This window comes from Vipera berus, assembly GCF_964194415.1.
Source record: "Vipera berus genome assembly, chromosome: 1".
NCBI classification, from domain to species: domain Eukaryota; kingdom Metazoa; phylum Chordata; class Lepidosauria; order Squamata; family Viperidae; genus Vipera; species Vipera berus.
Genome location: NC_138202.1, coordinates 180338849 through 180359332, shown reverse-complemented (window position 1 = coordinate 180359332; position 20484 = coordinate 180338849). Strand labels below are relative to the sequence as shown.

The 20484-nt window shown below is 37.1% G+C and overlaps 1 protein-coding gene across 8 annotated transcripts in view; it reads right to left on the bottom strand.

Annotated features, from left to right (window-relative positions):
• Nucleotides 1-20484, bottom strand: part of MAP2 (microtubule associated protein 2) — a 90199-nt gene that overhangs the window by 14498 nt on the left and 55217 nt on the right. For 3 of the 8 annotated variants that reach the window (XM_081332368.1, XM_081332369.1, XM_081332367.1), the window contains 5 exons: nucleotides 20155-20361; nucleotides 19177-19311; nucleotides 13467-13528; nucleotides 8848-8998; nucleotides 7163-7506 (listed from right to left, as the gene is read on the bottom strand). In XM_081332368.1, the coding sequence (XP_081188494.1) occupies nucleotides 7163-7506; nucleotides 8848-8998; nucleotides 13467-13528; nucleotides 19177-19311; nucleotides 20155-20361 (899 nt within the window). Of the gene's footprint in view, nucleotides 1-7162; nucleotides 7507-8847; nucleotides 8999-10548; nucleotides 10726-13466; nucleotides 13529-19176; nucleotides 19312-20154; nucleotides 20362-20484 lie in introns of all 8 variants that reach the window. The other 5 variants (XM_081332371.1, XM_081332372.1, XM_081332373.1 and 2 more) reach the window with 3 other exon arrangements.

Below are 20484 nucleotides of genomic sequence, written 5' to 3'. Positions count from 1 at the left end.
TCGGAAGGATGGAAGGCTGAGTCAACCTTGAGCCTGGTGGGATGCGAACCTGCACTAATTGCAGGCAGCTGGTGTTACTTAAGGAGGCATTAGCCCACTGCTCCACCAAGGCTCTTATATGCAGATATTATCACTATCCTTGATAATTGTACAATGTCGTTACCACAGTTTATTGCTTTATAAACAGCAATATGTTTACACTCTGGTTATACTACTTGTTGCAACAAACCTAATTTGCTAGCATTTGGGATCCACTATAGCTATAGATTATTGCAAGAGATTGGATTTACAATTTATATGGGTTCTCTAAAATGTCTGGATTTGTATTTTTCTCAAAATATATCACAACATATTGAATTATCTATATCTAAATGCATAGGTGCAATTTCAGTAACTATAGCTTGATGATTAAAACTCTAATTAAGATTAATTAATTAATCAAGATTAATGCTATCAAAATGAATATTACATTGATATTAATATATATTTTAAGATGGATTCCAAAGTTAATTTCTACTAGCTACTTTTCTCATTACTAGATGAGAAAATGTTTATATCAAGCTAAACTCCCTTGATTCACCAAAGTGAAAATGCTTTAACTTACCAGATTTTCAACTCATAATTGGCCTTTATATTAACATCAATATTTTTTATTCTTTTAGAATGAGGTGTTTTATAGATTTTAGCCTAATTAGTGAGTAAGTGTGTAATACCCCTGGAATCTTAGCAAGTTTTACAGTCCAGAAACAGGGATCTTCTCTTCCAGCCCTGAAAGATAGATGTGAGTGTTTGGCATTATGGAATAACCCAATCTAATAAACCAATCTAATCCGAACATTGTAAAATAACCCAACTTTCTAAATCAGGTGATTTTAGTAGTCATTTTAAGGACTTGCAGATACTGTGTTCATTTTCATTCCTCATTCTAAGGAAAAGATAATGTAAAATGAAAGTCAGTATTAATTATTTAACTGAAATGTGGAATTAAGAAGTAGAATTGCCTATTTTGAAGAATCAGAGAATCCAGGCTTTAAGAAATGTAAAATGATTGTATCTTATCATTTAAAATTGATCAATTCATCAGAAAATATTATTTAATATTTATGGGACCCCCCCAAACAATGTTAAAAAAAGATTGGGGGGTGGGTTTGGTCCCGGTGTTGCAATTAATTTGTAACATTCAACTATATTCCAAAAACATGGAATCTGTCATCTAATAAAGAACTTTGATTCTTTTGATCATGAAGCATAACAAAGCAGATAATTTTACACAAATGGAAATACTTCATGGATTTTAAGGAGTGGTTTCAGGATAAGAATCTTATATGTTTCTGAAAAGCCTCTCTGTTTCTATTGGAAATAGGTTAGATTTAATGCTAAGCTAAGATGTGAACTAATATTATATCAGTTTTCCCTGTTAATTAGTTTTCACATTTAGTTTATTTTAATTCCTATAATATAGCTAGTTTTCTTGTTTCTCTGCATAATCATTGTTTTTCCTCTTAATACTGTAGTTTTATCATATTCTATTAAAATAAATAATACAAAAACTTGCCCAAATATTGATTTTTTAAAGATTCTGGTTGCATTGCCATGATGAAGTTATATGGGCACCTGTTTTAAGCCCCATCAGAAATGAACTGTGTGTGTGTTATTCTGTCCTTCCTACAAACATCTGAACTGTAGCTCCACATTGGATCATCTCAGTTGCTGTGGATGTGATGCAATGTGCTTCACATTAAAAATTTAGTATATGCTAGGGGGTAGCTCTGGTCATTTTATGCCTCTCAATTTTCTAAACCCTGATGCCAAGTATGTTATTCTGCTAAACATCAAAACCAAATTTTACAAGGAGACATATACCTCAGCTGAAGTGCATGGTTTTCAGAGGCTTCTCTAGCTGCCCACAGAGCATAAGCATATTCCTGTGGTATGATATGTTTTATAATTTGAAAACTTTGTAACTTAAAATCAAATATATTTATCTGCATGATTTCTTCAATCACAATTAAGAAAAAATAGCAACCAATGAGGGATGGGAGGAGGGGTCTAGGAAGAAAAGGGCTGTGTAGACTTCTCTCCTGACTTTCTTTGGGCTTCCTTGCCCATCATTAAGCTCTCAAAAACTCTTTCTCTCCATGTTTCGCATTCCTGGTGGACAGCATATTAGATTCTTCTGAAACATATCATTCACACCAAAGAGAACCACACTGTGCATGTGACAAAGAGAGGCTGCTTTTTGCCCAGCATACCCTGAAGAAGAATAAGTGCTTGTTTTTGTTTTGTTTTGTTTTTTTAAAAAAAGTTGCCCTCATGTTGAGTTTGGCCCTCAGTGATTTATGTAGACATGTCTCTAGTTTGGCAATCCATTCTGGGGTGTATTTTTAACTTCCTAGTCTAGACCATAGCAGTACATATCTTCTGGTGACCTCTCATTCAACTACTAACCAAGCTTAATTCTGTCATATAAAACTATTCAATTTTTTTAAATGATGGGTAATATTAAAATGTCATTGGATTAGGATACGTTTGCCTAGGAAGATTAGCAGAAGTGCACATTTCTCTCAGGCCTCTTCTGTACCACTTTTCTGCTGTGCATCATACCATCAGAGATATGCCATTACAAAGAATGCGACGGTTAGACTTGTGTTGGAATGCATAACCAGGTTGGTAGTAGGATTGTACTTCATTTTGTTTTTTGTCTTAAATCATACGCTATAAAAAATTTACAGTAGTAGCAAAGCAGAAAAGCTAGAACAGTTCCCCTGATACTATCAGCAGCCACAGGACTGACGTTTTTGCGCTTAAACTGTTTAAGAATGCAGTTCTTTGTCTGCCACTTTTGATGATTACATTCAGTAAGAATGAGACTCTATGAACTGACTAGCAGGAGAATTGGCTGTGAGCAAAAAATACCTTTATCCTGATTGAGAAACTGATGGCTTATCGATCCTCTCTTCTTCGCCATTTTGCATGTTATGGCCACTTTTCATTTATTTTTCTTTTGTGGTCACAATGGTTTCTTTCAGAAAACTAACACAACTTGAAACGCCTTTGTTTTGTTTCAGTTAACAATTGGGGAAACCTCACCTTACTCTATTATTTTTATTATAATTTATACAATTATAAAGTACAAGATCTTGGTTGACATGTGAGCCTTTTCAAGCTTTTTTTAAACTTCCATTTTTCTTGTTGTCAGATAGTTGTGCTGTGTGAAAGCACTAATAGAATCAGGGTTACAGTATATGCGTGTATAGGCTGAGATCAAGAGACAGGTTAAACAGATTTATTAACTGACTAGCTACTGATGATAATTATGCAATTCTATAATTTGATTTATTAACAAACAACTTCTTACTGTTTTATGTAAGCACTTTCAGTTGTTGGGACTGTGACAATATTACTGTATTTCCAAACTAAGGACAGACAGGATGCATGGGTTAGTGCATTCCTAGGTTATTGTATGCTTCTGGCAAAAGGAGCAAGTTTATCTCTCAATGACACTCTAAAATAGCATCTCTAGTCTCTTTAGACTGTTAGTTGTCATATCAGTTTATATTGGATTTTCTTATTTTTGGCATGGCTATTTCAGTTCACGTTATGAAACTTCAGCTGCATGCTCTTGATTTCCACAAACTGACTATGAAAGCAGTTCCTAGAAAAGCAGTTCACTTCAATAGCTCCAAGAGAGTTGCAGCCATGATATTTAACACTGAGGAAGCATCACCACATCATCTCAGATACTTCTTACTTTCTTGAAACGTAATCCTTATTGCCTGGAAGAATTTTTTCCAAAACTCCAAAGAACAGGCCTCTGGGTGGGGCACATGTGATTGGAATGAAGCATCAGTACCAGGCACGAGGAATGCTTTCCCCAAAAAAGGCCAATCCCCATCTCCTGCCAGACATCTTCCCATGCCCATCACACTGTCATGTCACTGCTTGCCCTTACTTCCTTCGTATCATCCATCTCTCTATCTCTCACCCTCCCTCCCTAGGTCAAAGGAGCCATCATACACTTGATTGCATGGTCCTTCAAAAAACTGACTGATCTGGGATGCTTCTGCAAAGCACTCAGCAACCAAAACCTAGCCAGTCTATCTACTCCCTTCCATCCGTCCATACACAACACCATCTCATGGCTCTCCTAGGTACCTGGTGAAAATTTGCAAAAAATACCCTTACCAACAGAATGGACCAGAAATGCTTCTACTCTCCCCTCAGTCTTTCTCCTAAGAAGGGGCAGGAATCTTCAATTCCCATCTCCCCAAATCTCTATCATCAGTTTAGTTTGCTCCTTAATCTTTTAGATGTAATGATACCAGAGAAATGGGGCTGCCATAGGCTGGATATTCCAGATCCTCTAATTTTCATGTCCAGAGTGAAGAGTGGAAGAGATGGCCAAAATGACCACTATCCCACAGAGTTCACATGACAGCCAGAGGATGCAGGCTGGTTTTCTTGGTATGTCATCAATCTATTTCCAAACTGACACCTGTCCAGGCTCTTCAGCACACCAAGATTAGTTATTTCCAGATTACTGTCACCACTGCTGCTTATGTCAGATTGGCCCTTGATGCTATCACTCTTGTTGTTGCTTGGCATCACCAAGTTGGAGGGTACAGTCAATTCTGCAGTCATGCAGAGTCATCTCTTCAGCTATATGTAAATGGAGAATGGCCTTTCCTAACTGTTTCTTCTGGATGAAAGACCCCCTTTGGACACTTTGAGTCAATTGGAATAATCCCAGTACAATACCTTACCTGCTGGCTGTGCACTTATTATAAAGCTGTAGCTTTCCCATCTATAATGGGATATATATGCCTTCTTCTATAGCTCCTTCCAATGTGGTTACAGAACTTTTTAACCGTTAACATTTGCCATAAAGCTAATTTAGCAACCCAAGGGGGTACCTTATTTGTGTAAGAGACAATTGTCATACAAACCTGTCCTTAGTTTCTGTGCTCGGTTTTACTATTCCATAGCGCACAAGAAAAAAAGGGCAGCTTCAAAGAGGCTCCAATGTCCCCATGTTTGTGTAGATATTGCTCAAAATGCATTTCCTTTCTTTCTTCCTCTCCCACTCACCTTAGTAACATGTTGCTATGGCCACAGTCATTCAGAGAAATGTTTAAGTGCAGATGCCACTTTAACTGCCTTATTGTATCCAATGAGGACTTTTCTATCCAGATTTATGCTTTACCATCTAAGCAATGGTATGCTGTCTGCATTTTCTACCAAATGATTGTGGATCATCTGCTGTGGCATATTATTTTATTCTATTTTTGTGGATAGAAGGGAAAGATATTTGTCAATCAGTGGAAAGTTAAGTAAGAAAGTGTGGTACTTAGCTATATGCCAGCTTGAAGGCTTGAAGGGAGAAATTAGTTGACTTTCTGTGCTATTAAACTTGCAAAACTACAAATATACTGATTTTAATTCTTGAATATCAACATCAGTCCGAAAAAAAGTAAAGGCACCTTGAAAGAATTTAGACTTGATTTAAATATATATTACAATGGATTGTGAAATATAAAGGTTTAAAGGGAAAGGGTAAAAACAACAGAGAGACATGTTAAGGGTCCAATATATAACTGGACAGAGAAAAAAGAATAACAAGGACAAGCTTCCTTTTCGAAAAATATAGAAAAATTCAATTACATGAGGCTTGGCTACCACATGTTAAAATATACATCAACGCCACACACTCCCCACTACTAGTGGAGAACATCCATTTCTCATCTCAAGTGCTCAGGAAAAGGTCTGAGGTAAGAGACCAAATGATGCTTGTATTTGTAAATCAGTAAAATCAAATAATTAGAATCTGGAGAATCAGAAAGTGTGAAAACTCTTAAAAAGCTAAAAGTCTGACCCAAGAGCTTTTGAGGCATGATGCTGATCATAAAGCATCACATCAGTGTTTAATGCTCTTTAACCAACTATGCTTTCCATTCTCAGCAGAAGTTGAGGAAGATAACCCTATCAGGAAGAAGGCAATGAAACTCTCAAATTGAGCCAGTTGGGGGTATTGGAAGGTTTGCTGCAGCTTCTGCTATTCTTCTACAGATAACAGAACTCTCCTGGTAGTAGATACTTCCTTTGGTTTCTTAATCCTTCTGTGCAGATGTCAAGGATTCTCTCATGAAAGCATCCCAAACAGGTGGAGAGAAGATATTATCATAGCAATATGAAGCTGCATGATATTTTTCTGAGAGGCCGAATAAAACAGCATCGTAATATGGAATTATTTTTGATGAACGAGGCATGCTTGATCATTCAATATAAATAATTGTGAAATCTTAGTGTATACACATTCTGACATTTTTACCATTTATGGAATGTCCAGATATTTGGAACTCCAATCTGGTAGCCGTCATTTAAAAGCAATTCAAAAATAAATAAAATAAAATAAATAAATATAAAATTTCACAAGAAATAAAGCACAATTTGCATCTTAGGCAAATTATACCAATGTATTTCAGAGTTATTCCTCTATCAGCATAAAGTCAGATTATAAAACAAAAATATTTAAGTGGTTAACTTCAGCCTCTAGAACAGGGGTGTCAAACTCAATTTCATTGAGGGCCACATCAGCATTGTGGTTGCCCTTGGGGGGGGCGTGGCCAGGGGGGGCATGGCCTACTGGGTGGGCGTGGCTGGAGTGCTTATGGGGGCCTGGGCAGGAGTGGGACAGATCTGGGGGTCTCTGGCAGAAGGAGGGTCTCTGGGCCAGGGCCAAGGCAGCGGGGGCCGTTCCCTCACTGTTTCCAGGATGGCTTCAGGGGCCACATGAAACCACTTTGCGGGCCGCATCCGGCCCCCGGGCCTTGTGTTGACATGTCTGCTCTAGAAGTTTATAAATGAGATTTAAAGGAAGATTCCATTTTGCAGATTTTCTTTTAACTTTATCAGAAATAATTGCCTTTTTAAAATAAAGGATACTAACTCCTTGTACATTCAAATCTACTGCTAGGGAAAAAGCTAAACAAATGCAACAAGAAGCATGAGTAATTAGATGCCAATACTATCAGAACAGAATTAGAAGTGTACAGTAATTAATGAAGAATGCCTTTGGAAGCTACAAGTCAATACTGCATATTCTCCTCAACCCTGTCTACCCTAATCCTGTTTCTAAATGTATTAATTAGAATGAAAGCCTTACCTGCCCCCCTTTAGGCTGATACTTGATGTTGTCTGTTGACCCAACTTTGGACCTGACATTCTTGAGATCTGGTAGAGGTTGATTAATCAGACGAAGTTGCTTAGGGGTTCCTGGAGATTTCGGAGGTGTGCGTATGATAGCAATTTTTTTCTCAGTGGGTACCAGAATTGCAGATGTGGGTGTACCCGGTGTATGTGGGGTTCTGGAATAACTAGGGGTACCAGGTGTTCCTGGGGTACGAGAGGAATAACTAGGTGGGGTTCCAGGAGTGATGGCAGTTGATCCTGGAGTAGTTGGAGTTGATGTACCACTTTTTCCTGTTCGGCTTCGAATAGGCTCTGATCCTGTATTGATAACAGAATTCTGTTTGTTCTATGACATTCATACCATTTCCTTGAGACAACTGGCATCTAATTGTTCATAAAAGAACCTGATCACAAAAATATTCATTCTTTGCTAAAACCTTCTGAAGATCAGGGTGACAGTTAAAATTGAACAATATTTCACTAAATGACAAGATTATCATGGGATTTAACCATCTGGGATTTAAAGCAAATTAAACATCAATAATATTGGATATTTGTAATTATATCTTTCATAGCTTAATGTCCCCAAGGAGAAATCAATAAAATGAGAGTTAGAGTTGATTTGAAACTTAATGCAGACTTCCATCTCCAATATCTCCATGGGCTCCTTGCTTCATCCCTCCCTATGACTATCAGTTCTGGATTGCAAATACCTGGCAGTCATTTAATGACAGGAAAAAGATACAGAAAACTCACGATTAGCGGACATTTGGATTTTTGCAGCTCAGATTCAATAGCCCTGCCTGTACCTCTAAATTAAAATTATGCTTAAAATTTAAAATCTCTTCATAAGTTGGGAAATTTCTTACCTAAATGAAAATGCTAAATATTACAAAATGCAAAGCATTCTTTTTCATATGTTTTAAAATTCTGCTATCAAATATTTCAAGGAACTGGTATAAACCATACAAATAGAAACTTAGGATATGTCTAGGGAGTACCTTTTTTCTGCTAAACTTTTCTCTTTTCCTAAAGACAGAATTTTCTTAGCTTTTTAAAAAGTATCCAGTTACAAAATCCATATTTTATAGTATATCTAGAATTTTTAATCTGATCTTCTTATCTGGTAATATATAACATATTCCTCTTACAATAGAAACCCAATTGAGCAGAAACTGGTTGCTGTCTAATTTAAATATCATCTCTGATCTAAAACCTATTTCCTCAACATGGCAATGTGGCTACTAATGCATCCATAAACATTTCTTTTGAAACCAGACAGACTCTATGTTTCGTCTCATCTCATTTCGTTCTTTTAGTTTAAAAACATTAAATGGGAGATTAGCATATTGCAAAAGAAAAAGTGTCATTTTAATGCATTTTTTATTTCCAGAAACATTTCTGGGTCTTACATAAACTCTAGGTGTCTAAACCAAAAGAACAGATTGCATCTTATAAGGTTACAGGGAATAGTGGCCCACAACTGTACTAGTTTGCCTTCTGATAAATGGGAATTTTTGAGACTGTCTGGGGTCACCATAGCATAATTATTGTAAGATTATTCATAACATGCTTTCAAAATTTCAAAAATGTCCACTAAAATAGATTAGAGAACCCTGAGTTCGTGCCTCCAACTTTAAGTCTGGACAAGAGACATACTTGTAGTTCGTCGTACAGATGAGATGGTGCTGTTCAGGGAGAAAGAATTTTCATCTCGTTCTCTGTCTGCTGAGATACCTCTTCGGGCAGGTAAAATGGAAGAAGGTCTTGGCAAAGAGGAGCGCTTTTCAGGACTCTTGGTTATTCCATCCTAATGCAAAAAACAGGAAGCATTTTGGTTTGAAACATGTATTGATATTCAGCTCCAGCCTAAATTTGTTCACTTCAAGCCATAAGGGAATGTAACACTATAGTAGTATAGTACAAAAGTACAGAAGCTGTTGAGGAAAAAGGGTACTCCAAGATTGAGGGCAGAAAGTTGACTTAATTTGGCTCTGATTGCCTTAGTTTATTTGCATTTAAAAAGGAAGTTTGCCTCTCTGCTGTGAACATATGTTCATAGATTCACACACAGACGTACACACTGAAGCTAAATGGAACAACCCCTCACTCAGTACCTGGAAGCAGGGGAAGAGTGACTTCTCGACATACAAAAATGACTTGGAAAAGCCAGAGTTTTTAGGCAAGGGCTCTTCTATTGCAGCAAATGGCGTTAACCTACTACAAATAGTCCTCGACTTATGATCACAACTGAGCCCAGAATGTTGGTCGTAAGTCATTGTGGTTGTTAAGGAAGACACCCATGTGGCTGTCTTGCTCAGCAACCACAATCCCTGCTATTTCCATTGTGGTCATTAAGCAACTGCCCGGGCCATTAAATGATCTGCCAGCATGCGGAAATCTGCTGCAGGTCATAAGGCTTCAGCTGGCTAGGCTCAGCGTCATGCAGGCCTCCTGCTGCCTCCTGAGTTCCCAGAAGCCTTAACCAGCTAGGCTCAGTGATGTGCAGGCCTCCTGCCTTCCCCCCTCCCCCCCCCTCCTGAGTCTTCTGGTGAGCATCAGGTTTCTGCATCCCAGTGGGCCTAGGCAGCTGAGGTCTTCCAGCCCATGTCGTGGAGGGGGCAGTTGCAGTGTTCCCAAGGGCAAGCAAGCTGCCAAGAACCTGAATTTTGATCACATGACCCATGTGGGTGCTACATTGGTTTTAAGTTCAGGCAGGGACTGTATGTCTCTTCACTCAGCGCTATCATAATTTTGAATGGTTTGCTGAATGAATGTTCATAAGACGACAATTACCAATATATGCATCTTATGAAATGTGTAGATATTGAATAGAATCAAACAATATATTAAGCTTTTTGAACAATCAAATTAAGTTCTAATACTGGCAATTATCAAGGCAACAAATCCCACATTCTGGCATCCTATGAAATCACAACTCAGCTCAGTGATGTGCCTTCCTCACAGGATTCCACCCCTGGCACTTCTTTGTGTTCTGAAGTTTGCTTTGCCAGCATCTGTAAATCAGCCTTTCTTCCTCTTCCTTCTCTCATATTGTTTTCCAAAAACAGTTATGGGAAGAGTATTATCACCACTGAATTTTCTTATCACTTATGATCTGTGATGAGGAATGACTAGTTTAATTGTCTTTTATAGACTTTATAGGTGAACCAGGAGAAGCGACCCATTGGAACTGTTGATATGATAAACTGATTTGATTACATTTCTAACTTACATACTGCAGTTCTTTTTCATTTGGGAAAAAGGATATCAAGATAAGATATCCATATTCAATAGTGAAGGAAAAAATTAAAGATGTGGGAATTTGTCTTCATTCTTGTTCTATCTCAACTGCCTTACCTGAGCTGTTTTTGAATAGTCCCTTGGGCCTGCTGAAGAGGGCCATGCAATATAATTGTCTTTACTGCGCAAAACAACTTTTTTAGTGGTGATTAGTGAACAAGCAGAGTTGGGTCTTGGAGGAAGCAATGATTTTGCTCTAACTTTTGAGGCAGGAATCTTTGACAAAGAAGAAGTCTAATTATAGGAAAACAAAAAGAGGAATGTAATGGGAAGATAAACAATGAGACAAACAGAATGTATGAAATATGGAAAACAGAATTCAAATCAGAACCTTAAAAATAATTATTGTATTGTATTATTGTTCTTACTTTAAAGCAAGCATGCCTTAAAATAAAGTGATTTCATTGTTCAAAGCATAAGATGAATGCTATTTTTCAGAAGTTGACTGTGGCTTTTTCTGAAGCTACTTTACACTGTCACTGGCCCATGCTACCGTTCTATTTTTCTACTTTTAGTGTTATCATCTTTCCAGGTTTTAAGACTGGAATTTCAGTTATAGTATTTACCAAAGAATATTGATAACCAAGTTAGGATTCCTTCAGTTACCAAGCTGAGACTATACTTGCACTGCTTCACTCTAGGTAAATACAGCCTATATTCATATTTTTATAATATTATTGTGAGATACAGGGTTTTTAGATCTCATAAAAATAAGTCAATAAGCACTTTAAGTTTATGTTTAGGATCTAAGTGGACAATATTACTTTGAAACTGCTGTTAAAACATTATGTGTTATGCATTATTAACTGCAGCAGTCACAGACAAACTGCTATATCTTGTTAATGCTGGAGAAGATATAGTCCTTGCCTTACGAAGTCAACTGATTTTGGCAAAGCCAATTATGGAAGCCTTATGATATCACTAACATTTTTGCTGATTCTTTTCCTATTGCAAAACAAAATAGAGAAGGCAAATGTACACGTGCATGTTAGATAAAAGGGAACAGGACAGCCATGTGTTTATTCATATATCTGCATGTCCCGTGCAAATGAATGTGAGGTATCTAATTTTTATAACATACGTTCTTTACACCTTTCTTTACACTTTTCTGGCTCATTCTGAAGCGGCAGTAGAGAAATGGTAATTACGCCCAGTCCCCAAAGCTATAGCCATTGCAATGCCTTCATGGCCATGGGATCAGAATTTGGGCAGCCAACTCACACAACTGCAGGGGTGCTTCAATTCCCTTCACCTATTCCCCCCCCCATCATCTGTGCCCCTTTGGCTACCTTATGCTCCACTGGCTTTACCACTCCCAGATGCTCTTTGCAATCTTCTTCCTCCCACTGCTGAGGAAGTGTGCCCAGCCTGGCCCTTCACAAGGCATCATATGCAGTGTTGTCCAAATCGTGTGCGGCCTTCTCACGAGGCTCTAAGGGCCATATGTATTGTGTAGTGGGTCCGACGCAAGGAAGAGACGCCAGCCGGTGTGTGAGTTCAGCTCTTTATTGGAGGGGGCTAGCGAACTGGGGAATGAGGGTTACCTGGCCTCCTTAAATACCTAGCCAGGTAAGCGGACAGCCAATGGGGTTGGCCCTAGGTTTCCCGCCGAAACTGGGTTTCCCGCCAAAACCGTTCAGGCCAACGCCCCCTGGTGGCTGTTGCTATGCAGGTGCCTGCATACATAACAATATGCAATTTGGACAATGTCGTGCTCTGTTTGGAGAACGGTGCAAGTGGTCTCAGATAAAAGGTCTGGTGATTTGGATTGATAGGCTCCCTTCCCTTGGTTATGTTCTGTCATATTCTATGATTTGATTTGAATTTCTGTACTAAGCTGGACTCAGTGGCTTCATCCAGTTATGATTTCAGCTGCAAAACTCATAAATAGGTACATTTAGATCAGAGAAGATTTTCCCTATAGACTAAAGCAGAATATATGTCTGGAGAGATAAATATAAAGAATTGGGAAACATTTCAACTCTGGCCACATCCTTTTTCATCCTCCATTTCTTGTTAAAACAAGTATGGTTTAAGAGAGAGACATTTTCCTTCCTCCCATCTTTCTCTTCCGAGGAAATGGTGGGGGGAGAAGCTAAAAGAAAGATGGTACTTCATAGACCCTCTAGCTGCAAGTCACCAGTCAACTGAATTTGTGGTCTTGAACAAAGGAGAATCATGGAAAGCAAGGGATTATGAATGGTACCTACCACATCTGATAAAGTGCCTTGTACCTTTGGCAGTCAAACATATTTGTGCATTACCACTAACATAAATGACTCCTTTCTTTGTTATGGTTAACAATGGGTGATAAAAGATATAGTTCTGTTCTGCTGCTGGTGGTTCACCGTGCTGATTTCCTATTTTATGCTAATGAAATCAGTTTCTCTTTGCATCTTGAGGCTATGACAGCACTAGTTTTATTGTATTTCCATCTAGATTTTGCTTAATGTCTTGAGAGTCCATGAAGCCAAATTTTCAGTTGCCTTGTAACTCAGAGCCCCTGCATTAGTGTGTGCTGGTGTCAATTTGCTTATCTAGCTGATTCGCATTCAGTCCCAGCTTCACTGATTGGCTGAACTTTGGATTTGCCCCCCCCCTTTTTTTTCCCAGGCAGAACAGCAGCCACTAGATTTTAAACATATAGAAAGCAGATCAGATTTAGTTTCTAGTATTTCCTCTTAAAAGAATGAATAGAGACTGGTAGATTGAAAGTAATGCCATGAAGTTCTCAGAATTGCATCTGATGGACTAGAACATAAAATGGAAAGCTTAATATCTTTCTGTCAATTTGTAATTTTACAGAATACAGCAATTAGAACATTTTAAGAATCTATGATTAATTTCAAAGTGAATCAAAAAGAAACTATTTGTTTAAAAGTGCCAAATGGTTTTTAAAGTTATTTATGGTACTAAAACCACCAAATATTCAAAATACGCAGACATGTAAAACGCATAATGGCAAATTCACCTACCGAAAGTTTTTCTTTTGCTTGCTTAAATAACCCAGGCGTCTGGTTTATTTCACCACCAGCAGCTATTAAAAAATAAGGGGGGAAAGGTTAACATTTTAAAATCATAACTTCAAATTAACCTTTAACATTTTCAATTTAAATTGCCATGCAGTATTTATAATGAACCAATTACTGGCCCAACTATTGCTAATTAAAAAATAAATTGCAACTGGAAAATTAAAGAATAACACTTCTCAATATTCTCTAAAAATCTTACCATCAGAGCATTGCAAAGAAAATTATGAGGTTTGAATGATGTGGGATTACAACATTATATTCAACAAATAGCAATAATCTGAAAACATTCACCATCACTTTTTTAAACATATGAGCACCAGTAATATTTTGGTTATGACTTAAAACCACTTCCTATACTTATGTACTGCATCTTCTAGGAATAATGTTACAAATGAGGGCAAGACTGAATATTAAATTAAAAGAAGAATAGGACACTGAAATGATGGGTTTTATTTTCATTTTGTTATCTATTATTTAAATGGTTTGCACATAAGCCAATTTACAAACATAAAGAAAACAGTACTTAAAGAAACAGTGAGTAAATACATAGCCCAGCTGGAATATGTATATGTAGGAAAACCCCTGCATGTATGTTCAGTCTTCTCCTCTATGGTTGGGGAAAGGACAGCGTGGGCATGAGTCAACATGCAAGACTTGAGTGTAACATCCCTCACTGATCAGTTTCCAAACTTCCTACTCTTGAGCTGGAGGGCATGGAAAACTCTTCTAGCATTTCTGGTTCCATGTATGTTTTCCATGGTGTCCAGCTGAGTCAAATGTAATGGTCCTGAGATCTTCCATCATCATCAAAGGAAGGTTGGGAAAAGATACAAGAAGATACAGAGGAGCAGCATGCACACATCCTTTCTTCACCCCTTTAACCATTTTATGTGCAGTCTGAATATCTGTGCCTAGCTTAATATATCCTATTGTATTAATCATCACCAATTCATTGCTTGCAGTTAAATTCAAAGAACACAACTGCAGCAGATAGCATGGTTTACAACATATATTGTTTAGAGATTTGAATGGAGTTCCTTACACACGGAATTATTTCCAGTGTCCAAGATGGCCAAACATTCCATGGTTTGCAAGGAAGTATCTATTATTAGTTTGACTACATTATCAATGAAATAAACCCTTAAATCATGTTAGAAAATTATTGGTAAATATATGAAAAGAAAAAAATTAAAATAGTGTAGTTGTTGTCAATATATTCATCACAAGCTGCCTGCATTATATTTTCTTAGCTCTACTACTGGTCCCATCTACCCACCTACGCACCCTTCCATGTAATAAGATTCTTCTGGTTGAATCATGTATCAGTGATCCACAGCTATTAAACAATGGGAAAATGCCTTTGTTGATGACTTACCTGAAAGCATAATAATTCTTCCATCTGAACAATAAACCTGGATCATGACTTCGCCCTGTCCCTTGGAGTTTGATTAACAGTTTAATCATGCAAGAAACATGTTTAATTCTGGGACACACACCATGAAATTTAAGTTGAGGAAGACAAACCTAATACATCTTTCTCCCAGTTCAAAGCCTAAGCTGCTACTTCTGTTTGTCCTATGATATGGATGTTGTGATGTCACAAAGGAAACACAGTCTTACTTTTTCAACCAACCAAAAACTGCAGTACAAATTTAGATTAGGTTCAGATGATAGTATTCATATTACCATATTACAATGGTTAAAATCAATGTGGTTTCTTCAAAGTGTCCTTTTTGTGTATATAAAAAAGATAAAAAAAGAAGTACTGAATGAAGTAGTCTTATTCAAAATCTACATTTTACCATTACACTTCATATACATCCCCATCTAGTTTACTCTGGTAGAAAAAAGATTCATTGATTTAATGGGAAAGATTTTCAGCTTATAATGCTTAAAATAGCAGCTAAAGAAATAAAACCTCCTTAGGGAGCTTTTGAATATGTAATTAATAAAACTGGCAAATATGGAACATATTTTATATTAAATTGGAAATATTTTGAAGGGTTTTGGATTTGCAAATCAGTTCATTCTTCAAAGTAAATTTGAAGATACACAATTTGAAACTTGGGTATTTGAAAATAAATACCACACCAAGTCTTGCTTTAGTAGTACATTCTAGTTTGACCTAATTCACAAAAGTCAATCAACCATGAAAGAAAGAAAAAAGCTATTGATCAGTAGCAGATTCTTCTGGTTTCCCCTATCCTCCACCCCTGGCCTTCTTACAGTTTTTCCACGTTATGGGAAATCCTTTCTGAGCGTAAGCTGGAGGAAGAGATCTCCAGTTGTGTTGGAACTATGGCTAACTCAACTTTAATCAGAACATGCCAGGATCTGAACCATTTTCCTGAGTTCAGATTCAGTATTACAAGAAACAAGAAATTTTAAAAACGAAATGCAAAGTTTTAATTTTCTTATCTCCCACATAAACATGAGGAAGGGAATGTACAAATGTGACATTTCTTTGGTTTGTGCATATATCAGAAAACAAGAGGATAAAGAAAGATATACAAGATATACAAGGAAAAATGTTATCATTTCCCCCTACTTGCTCATTTAAAAGTAAATTTGTTCCATCCATCTAGCACTTTGAAAAAGTGCACAGACACTGAGATAATCAACAGGGATATAACTTTAAATGGATTTGCTATCTCGCCAATATTCTTGAAACTGTGTAATTAAAAATTTGCCAGCTTCTCCCAGGAAGTAAACAAAACAACAACAACAAAAAAACCCCTTAATTTTTGGAAACCTTTATAGTAGGGACATGTATGCAGAGAGATAATTAGGATACCTCAAATTTGTTTCAATGTAAATTCTGAGTTTAATTTGGGATATTAACATAGAGGATATTATTTAGCTTTTGTCAAAAACAGTGCCTCAAAGATACTGTAAGTAGTTAACGAGAACCACAAACAATTCTCTATAATGGGGGCATAAAAAATTAAGAAAGGAATGTTCTCCTGCAGCTGATGGTGCTGCTAAGGAGACAATTAGAGTCATGAAAATTATAGAGAATGAATTTGTGTGATATTCAACCATATCCATCATTTGCTTATCGTATCCTTATTTATTGAGTTTTGTTTGGAATAAAACAATCACTTAATTGAAATTAAGTAAATGTAATTAATTACTCTATTTCTGGTTTTCCATTCTGAGAAGTAAGTTCTCCATTCTGATCAACAAGGGATACAACAGAAGGAATTTTAGAACTAAGTCTTCTATTAGTCTCTTGCAATTCTTTGGGAACTGGGAACTGAGGATTTCCTAATGCAAAAATCAAGATTGGCTTGAATCATATAGAAACAAGAATGGTCATGCAACAACGGTACATTCTTAGGAGGTTTTCACTTTAATGAGTAGGCAAAAGTCTTTCTCTAATTATACTAAGCTGTTCTGATTCAAAAACAATTGTATAATATCTGATCTTTATATAATGTACAGGTAATCCTTGACTTACAACCAGTAATTTAACGACCATTCAAAGTTACAACAGCCGGGAAAAGGGTACTTTATAGCCTGTAAAGCCATGTGAAATAAAAGTTCCCCACCATCATGTGATTACCATTTGCAAACTTCTCTGCCATTTCCCCCAGAAAGTCAATTAGGAAGCAGGCAGGGAAGGTTGCAAGCTGAAATTCTCCTGTGGGCTGCAGGAAAGGTGCTGAAATTCTGAAGATCATGACATCCTGAAGATTTCATCTGTGTTTCTGCAGTCTCACAAAGGATTTCTCCTCTATGCACAGCACAGAGCTAAAGTCCTTCTGTGAGCTGCAATAACTTTTGGGAGCAAAAGGGCTGCCTGCCAAGAGGACTTCTACTTCACACTGACCAGGGAAATTGCTTAATGGTTGTAACTGGGAATGCCAGGATTTCAATCTTTGAACAAAGCAGTCACATGGGCTTGTGGCTTAATGACCACTTTGCTCAATGACCAAGATTCCAATCTCAAGTGTGGATGAAATTGGAAGTGGGTGTAGATGAAATTGGAAGTGCTGTTGCAGAATTACTTCTGCCACAAAAGTGTGAAGGACAGGCATTTCTGTTGTCATTGCTATGCTACATTTTGCCCGATGCTGTCCTCATAGGAAATTTAACTGGTATTTATTCCTACTTTTGGATATGGAAACCTATGGACCAAAGCAGAAAAAAGGCACATTCATTGCCCACTACCACCCTCTTTAAAGACAACAAGACAATACAAAAGACTTTTAAAGAAAACGGTGTCTTCCTTCATTTTTACATAGGGGGCCAGGATGCTCTTCATAGATCAGTGTTCCGAACCTTTCCGGGTTGGCGGCCCAATGCGGGAGGGGGGAAGAGGGGATGGTTTTGTGCAAGCGACAGGCAGCTTCATTGGTGTGAAGAGGGGCTGCGAGTGCTGGTGCCTGCTGCTCACACAAGTGGGGCTGCACGCACATACACACACACACACACACACACACACACACACACACACACAGACATGCTGGTCCGCCACTCACGAGGCCCAGTTGGGAATAGGCCATGGCCCAGTAATGGGCCGGAGCCCAGAGTTTGGGGACCCCTATCATAGATAACTTATCGGAACTTTGAAGAAAGAAGACTGATGCAATTTTTAAGAAATTTTAGGTTTGCCTGTTTATGGATTGGCACTCCAGTTTTATAACCTTATATTTACAGAAAAACTAGAGAAGAAATATTTTGGAATTCCCAGGAAAAATGTTTTCCTTAAATTAGTAACATCACCTCACGTGCACTATAATTCTGTATATAAAATAAAGAGATCAAGGGTAGTATTTAGTCATCTCCCCTTTGATTGCAATAAAAAGCATACATGACCAAATATGTAATTCTAAGATGCATATTTCAATTATTTTTGCCTGTCACCCAAGTACAATTATTGACAAGGGTGCAAATCTGTCCTGAAAAAGATTTGTAGAAATGTTGTTCCTTGTAAATTATTTACCTTAATCTCTTCAACTGCAAAGCATTGTACAATCCAAAAGCTTTATCTCCTAAATAACTATGGATATATAATTAGCTGCAAGTACTGCCTCATTTTCTTTTCCTGTATTTCCAAGTTTTTCATTGTAAGCAAATATTCATATTCAGGAGAGTTTTCTGTTCAAAAATATCTACTTGTTTCAGATTCCGTGCTTTAATATATAACAATTTTAGCAAACAAATCAGGTATCAATTTGAAAGAGTTATTGTACACAATATAAATACAAAGTGGAATAATGTCCCAATTCTTATTATTATGCATGAAAGAAAAACAGTAAAAGAATAAAGGAAAAATGTAAAACATGGTTCAAAGCCATTTGCACTTTCCCACCAGAACAGAGCAAAAATGAAAAACAAAACAAAGCAAAATAGAGAAATTTATACAACACTTTTATCAACAATAAACAGCTACAGAAGTTGGGAAGTCCAAGCATGATAAGCATTCATGATCATGGCCTCCGAATAATAATAATAAATGAAAAGAGTATGATACAAAAAAAATAAAAGCAGTATCATTCATGAGAGCTGAAACACTCTTAGAGAGGAAAAAAATTGAAATCAAAATTAGAGCAGCCAATAGAGCAATGAGACTACAAATAATAATAATGAGAATAGTAATGTCTATGTTTGCCAGCCACATTGCATAAATTCAAGACAGCACAGTCACCTGTCTGCTTCCGCTTAACACAGGAGTGATGAGTTGGTCTAGTATGTTTGATAGCAGGTTTTAAAATGATTTTCCTGGAGGGAGAGTGAGCCTGAACTTCAGCTTTTTTAGAAAGTTCAGCTTTCTTATACACAGCTATAGACAAGAAAACAAGAGCATACAATCAGAAATAAAAAATTATAAATAGAAATATATTTCAACAAATCAACATATTGGCTGTTGGTGCCAACTTAGCCATTTAACACTGGCTTGGGTGTACCAATGCCCACATGATCTATATTTAAGATATTAGAGCTTTCACCAATTCTGTCATCCTATCCATACACGTCTCTTCCAAAATTACACCATCTTACTGCAAATGCATATATCATTTTAACAGGGTGGGAACGTAAACTCTTTCTATTCCAATCTGTACCCCTGTGTCATTGTAATCCATTCCCCTGTCTGAATATCTCAGCCTCAATGCTGGGCAGTTTATGAAGCTATGGAAAGAGAGGAGCACTGACTTACATTAAGTACAAGGAGATCCTTACGACACATTCAGTTTTGAAGGATTCCAACTTAGCTCTGGTTTGATCGATATGGTTTGGTTCAGAGAGTTGGACATTTACCTTGATTCAAATTAAATGAAGTCTTCTGGATACCTACTGATAACTCTCTCTCTCTTTTTTTAGTAAAGATTAGAATTGAGAGTAGTCACATGGAAGCCATGATAATTAATGAGGTAGAAATACTGCTAAATGGATACCCAGCCCCAATATTATTAGGGTAGATTATTTGGTGCTGACAATATTAATGAATCTTAGAAGATGAATTTCTATTCATATGTTTATCTGCTGTTATCACCAGGATAAAAGTGGAGCGATGGAAGTAGTATGGAGTATACGTTAGCACAAATGTATGTTCTTAATGAAAAAGTATACAGATGAACAACCCACAGTACAGCATAAAAGGAAAAAGAGCAAGTATTATATAAACCTTTTTTCCTTCTCACTTCATCTCTGGAGACTGTGCTAGGTTCCTTTTTAGCTATTTTTCTTTCAGGAGTAGAAATCCTGCCTCTCCCAGTTTTTAAAGGTTTTTCTTTTTTATGTTTATCAAGAGATGGTCTCCGCAATTCTCTCTCTGATTTCTCCTCTTTAGGAACAGTCTCTAACTGTTCTGTCATGATGCTCCTATCATCATCTGCAGGATCAGAGTAAATTATAACAAAAACAGGATTAGTTATTTGTACTTTGCTGGGATAATGTTTTAAACAATTTGGTTGATTCATGCTGATATTATTTTAATAACATTCATGACTGCACT